This window comes from Mandrillus leucophaeus, unplaced genomic scaffold (assembly GCF_000951045.1).
Source record: "Mandrillus leucophaeus isolate KB7577 unplaced genomic scaffold, Mleu.le_1.0 Scaffold14, whole genome shotgun sequence".
NCBI lineage: Eukaryota > Metazoa > Chordata > Mammalia > Primates > Cercopithecidae > Mandrillus > Mandrillus leucophaeus.
In genome coordinates this window covers 929,050-935,004 of record NW_012101365.1, presented here as the reverse complement: position 1 = coordinate 935,004, position 5,955 = coordinate 929,050, and the positions used below count along the sequence as shown (strand labels likewise).

The window sequence follows — 5,955 nt, the reverse complement described above, 5'->3', positions numbered from 1 at the left end:
CCTCCCAAAATTCTGAAATTATCTAATTATGTTTTTGTACCCATTAACCATCTCCAGTGCTCACAGCACCTTACCCCTGGTTCCACTCCCCCGCTTCCCAGTCTTTGGTAATCATCATTCTACTCTCTGTCTCCATGAGTTCAAGGCAGCGGTTTTTTCAAAGCCTAGGGGAGGGACATGGGATTACTCATGCTACAGACTTTCCAGCTGATTGTACAACTACGCCCATGAAATTGACTTGATGATTTATTTAACATACTACAAAAGTAAAAAATTATAAAATGACCATCATTTTGCCCTTTTTGATACATACTCAGATACTGAAAAGTTATGATAATAACCACTAGTATCTATTGTGTGACTATTAACTGCTAGACACTGTGCTTGACATATATTATCTCTAATTCTCATGAAACTACTCTCAGGGGGTTATTATTTTCCCTACTTTACTTATGGGGACTAGGCTCAGAGGGATTGAGCAAACTTGCCCGATATCACGCAGCCAGTATGCGGTTCAGCTGGTTTGACTCCATGGCTTGTGTTCTTTGTATTCAGTTCCTTTCTCATTCAGTAAACACGGAAAACATTACATACGGTGGATTTCAATAATCTTTTCCTTTCATTGCAAATACTAAAAATGTTATTAAAAAATAGAGAACTATAGTACACGATTTACATTGTATAGAATCTGGCTGGGCGCAGTGGCTTACACCTGCAATCCCAGCACTTTGGGAGGCCGAGGCGGGCGGATCATTTGAGGTCAGGAGTTCAAAACCAGCCTGACCAATATGGTGAAACCCTGTCTCTACTAAAATACAAAAAAAAAAAAATTAGCCGGGCGTGGTGGCACATGCCTGTAATCTCAGATACTCAGGAAGCTGAGGCAAGAGAATCACCTGAACCAAGGAAGTGGAGGTTGCAGTGAGCCAAGATCATGCCACTGCACTCCAGCCTGGGCAACAGAGCGAGACTCCCTCTCAAAAACTAAAAATAAAAAAGGAATCTAAATTCTGCTTGCACTTCTTGTTGAAACTTTTCTTTTTCCTATGGTCTTTCAGTTTTTCTGATTAAGGAAAGAACCTTTTTTGTTGCCCAGGCTGGAGTGCAATGGTGCTATCTCAGCTCACCACAACCTCCAACTCCCTGGTTCAAGTGATTCTCCTGCCTCAGCCTCCCAAGTAACTGGGATTACAGGCATGCGCCACCATGCCCAGCTAATTTTTGTAATTTTTAGTAGAGACAGGGTTTCGCCATGTTGGCCAGGCTGGTCTCGTAATCCTGACCTCGTGATCCGCCCGCCTCGGCCTCCCAAAGTTCTGGGATTACAGGCGTGAGCCACTGCACCTGGCCACCTTTTTAAAGGCGTCTCTGTGTAAGTATCATCAGAAGTAGGCACTATCAATCTGAGCTGGGGCAAGAGCCAGTGGGCACCAATTTGGAGGCTAGCAGAGTGATAAAATTTACTTCACAACCTTTTAAAATAGTGTTCAGAGGCATAAGGAGCACAGAATCTTGGGAAACTAAATTAATTTTGTTCCAGAGCAGATCAGCTAGGGCAGTACAGGATTTTGGACCCTCTGTGTTATTAATAACCCTTGTATTTCCTGAGTTATTAATAACAGTTAATTATTGATTATAACCTCTGGGCCAGTAGCCTGGGAATATGCATTTAGCAAGGGTCTCCGGGTGCTTTTTAAGCCCTTCGACATTTAGGTACCTAGTTTTAATAATCCTGTTGTTTTCACTTCAGCAGGTAAAACTGGGCAGCATCTTTAACAATTTCCTTCTTACAAATGAAGAGTTTGCTCAAAAAGTTGGAAATAAGACCCGGGGAATAAGAAAAGTAAGGTATTCCCCCACTCTGCATTCCAGATGTCTGACTCCTCAGTTGTTCACTGTTCTTTGCATTTCAAAAATCAGCCACATAGTCTTTGTCTCATTTTTGGTCACTTGGCCCTGAGAGGTAGGAGAAAGAACTCATGTTCACTGGACATCTATAATTTTGTACTTGTGGCTCTGTCAGCACTTTCCAAATACTATCGCACTTAGCCCTAAAACAACCCAGCAAGACAGATATTATTACTTCCATTTTTCAGATGTAGGAACTGAAATTCAGAGTATAAAGTACCCAAAGTCATCCGCAGCCTTTGACTTGTTGAAGTTTTGCCTTCCCTGTTGATTCACAAACTATAAGAGTCTCTTATATTTTCTTTATAATTTTACTTTTCATGTTTATTATATTTTTAACCACCTAGAGTCTACTCTTGTATAGGATATAGAATTGTTGAAATATGGTAATTATACTATCCAAGCCTTAATGTATCAGTTTCTGAGAGGAGGATGTTCAAGTCTTCAGCTACAATTATGCATCTATTTTTCCCTGCAGTTTCTCTCTCTGTCTGCCTCTGTGTGTGTATATATAAGTATTTATATTTATATCTATATTTGTAAGAGACAGAGTCTTGCTCTGTCTGCACAGAGTGCAGTGGTGTGATTGTGACTCACTGCTGCTTCAAACTGGCTCAAGCAATCTTCCCACCTTAGCCTCTCGAGTAGCTAGGACTACAGAAGTGCAGAAGTGTGCCACCACACCCAGCTAACTTAAAAACAATTTTTTTTTTTTGGCCTGGCGCGGTGGCTCACGCCTGTAATCCCAACACTTTGGGATGCCGAGGCGGGTGGATCACCTGAGGTCGGGAGTTTGAGACCAGCCTGAACAACAAGGAGAAATCCCCGTCTCTACTAAAAATACAAAATTAGCCAGGTGTGGTGGCAGATGCCAGTAATCCCAGCTACTCGGGAGGCTAAGGCAGCAGAATCACTTGAACCCAGGAGGCGGAGGTTGCAGTGAGCCGAGATGCGCCATTGCACTCCAGCCTGGGCAACAAGAGCGAAACTCTATCTCAAAAAAAAAATTTTTTTTTTAAGAGATGGGATCTTGCTCTGTTGCCCAGGCTGGTTTCAAACTCCTGGCCTCTCATGCTCCTTTTGTGTTTCAGACTACCTACTCTAGTGCATTGATCTAGAAGGGAGCTACTGAGCTCATTTTCTTTTTCTTTGTTGTTTTGGCTTTTGTTGTCGTTGAGACAGGGTCTTGCTTCTTGGCCCAGGCCGGGGTATGGTGGTGAGAATACAGCTCACTACAGACTCAATCCCCGGGACTCAAGCGATCCTCCTGCCTCAGCCTCCCAAGTAGCTGGGACTACAGATGCACGCCACCATGCCGGGTTAATTTTTTTTTTTAACGTTTTTGTAGAGACGGGATCTTGCCATGTTGTCCAGGCTGATCTTGAAGTCCTGGGCTCAAGCAATCCACGTGCCCCAGCCTCCCAAAGTGTTGGGATTACAGAAAATAGGCCTAAGCTTATTTTCTGATGGATGGCTACAAGAAAGAAGCAAGGTGATGAGTGCTGTTTACCGGCTTCCCCGGCCTCCTAGAACTATTTTATGGGTGGAGTGATACTTGGGGCAATGGTCTCATGACCCTGACAAGCTCTATCCAGATATCCTGGTTCTGCAGGAAGGTCCATTGAAAAGCAGGTTGTGGCCAATACTTGATTACTCAATAGGCGGATTAAGCTTATGCTTAGAGCACCCACAAAAACACAGGCCCAAAAAAAAATTTGCTTGTTTGTTTTTTAAAGAACTTTGATACTTAATATTTCCTTAAAAAAAAAAAAAATAGAAAGACCAGGTGTGGTAGTCCACGACTATAATCCTAGCACTTTGGGAGGCTGAGGTGGGTGGATCATTTGAGGTCAGGAGTTCAAGACCAGCCTGGCCAACATGGTGAAATCCCATCTCTACTAAAAGTACAAAAATTAGCCAGGCACGGTGGCGGGCGCCTGTAATCCCAGCTACTCAGGAGACTGAGACAGGAGAATCACTTGAACCTGGGAGGTGGAGGTTGCAGTGAGCTGAGATGGGGCCATTGCACTCCAATCTGGGCTACAGCGTGAGCCACCGTCTAAAAAAAAATTGAAACAGTCATTCTGGGAAAAATTATTTGACCTTGTAATACGTTTTAGTCTGCTTTTGTCTTGTTTTACTTTAGGATTATATCTAAAATTGTTTTGTGAAGGTACTTTTTCATATTGGTTAAGAGTTTGAATTTTGGAGCTAGACTGCTTGAGTTTAAATCCAGGCTGCATTATTTAGTAGCTGTATGAACTTAGGCAAGTTATTTAACCGCTCTTCATCTATAAATGGAGAATAATGATAGCCTCTATCTTATAAGTTCCTGGTATATAGTAAGTGCTCAATACATGGTAGTTATTATTATTAAACCATACATTCACTTGACAAGTACTTGAGTACCTGTTCAAAGCACTGTTTTAAATGCTGGGGTTATAGCAGTGAAATAAAACAGAGAAGTTTCTACCTTCATGGGGCTTACTTTCAGTTTGGGGAGATCGACAAGAAAAGTGTAAGGAAGTCTGAATCTCAGATCCCTCATCTAGAAAGTAAAACAAGTAACACACCTCATACTTTGCTGTGAGGAATGTAAATAACATGTGTAGATTGCCTATTATAGCACTGTGGTTAGCAATGCAGTAGGCATTCAATAAATGTTTGCTAAACTGGAACCAATTTTATTTATGAACAAACTACACACACACATACACATTTCTATTCACCCTACACATGCTGAAACTTTGTATATAAATAAACACTATCCCAGAAATCTTAACACTGTTGGAAGGCTGTGCACGGTGTCTCGTGCCTGTAATCCCAGCACTCTGGAAGGCTGAGGTGGGTGGATCTCCTGAGCTTAGGAGTTCAAGACCAGCCTAGGCAACATAGCCAACCCCCATCCCTATGAAAAATACAAAAATAAAATTAGCCAGTTGTAGTGGCGTGTGCCTGTGGTCCCAGCTACTCAGGAGGCTGAGGTGGGAGGACCGCTTGAGCCCAGGACGTAGAGGTTGCAATGAACCAAGATGGCACCATTGCATTCCAGCTTGGATGACAGAGTGAGACCCCATCTCAAAAAATAAATAAATAAATAAATAAATGATTATGGGAAGATGTCAGATATTTCTAAAGTTGGTTAACTTTGTTTATACTATCGGTAAATTATTTTGAAATTCCACATTCTAAACAGGACCTAAGAGAAGCAATGGAGAGAACTGTTTGAAGAAACTGGAAAAAGAAAGCAGTCAGAAGAGGCCAAGGAGAAAAAGGAAATGGAGGAAGAAGAGGAAGATGGCATTTGGGGAATTGAAGAAAAGGGAAATGAATTGGATCCCACTGCAGAGCCAGGAAATGACAGGCAGATGCAGGAACATGATGCTGACAGAGCGTTTCTGGATAAAAATGAAAGAGTCCTTGTTGACCAGAAGGATGAACTGTAACTGGGATTGTAGAGGCAAATGTTAGGAGGAGAAATATTTATGAGGTTGGTACAAATTGGGGAGCAAAATAACTTACTTTTTTGAAATAAACTTTGGATTTGTATTTCCATCCCACTCCCTTTGCTCTGTGAGACTTGGGGAAAGTCACACTGCCTCTTGGGGCTTCTATTTCCTTATTAGTGGAAAGGGAGTGATCATTTCTCTTTTATGAGGTTGTAGGGATTAAATGAACTAATGTATGTAAAGTGCCTGATACAAATATGTAGTCGAAAAATGGTTGCTATCACTACTGTCATTATTATGGAGTTTATGAAATTAGTTATCAGTAAATAAACTTCTGTATAAACTTAATCCTCACTTTCAGTTTATCCCAGGACACCCAAGGATTTTATTTTGTTTAAATGTATGGGGCCAGGCACAGTGGCTCACGCCTGTAATCCCAGCACTTTGGGAGGCTGAGGTGGGTGGATCTCCTGAGGTCAGGAGTTTGAGACCAGCCTGGCTAACATGGTGAAACCCCATCTCCACTAAAAATACAAAAAACTAGCTGGGGTTGGTGGCGGGCACCTGTAATTCCGCTACTTAGGAGGCTGAGGCAGGA

At 42.1% G+C, this 5,955-nt stretch overlaps 1 protein-coding gene across 1 annotated transcript in view; it reads left to right on the top strand.

The window, feature by feature from the left end:
- Positions 1-5,354, top strand: part of LOC105534939 (calreticulin-like) — a 50,001-nt gene extending 44,647 nt beyond the window's left edge. Inside the window, 3 exon segments of the mRNA XM_011973878.1 lie at positions 1,754-1,843; positions 4,916-4,924; positions 5,115-5,354. Coding sequence (XP_011829268.1) covers positions 1,754-1,843; positions 4,916-4,924; positions 5,115-5,354 — 339 coding nt within the window.
- The last annotated feature ends 601 nt before the right edge of the window (positions 5,355-5,955 follow it).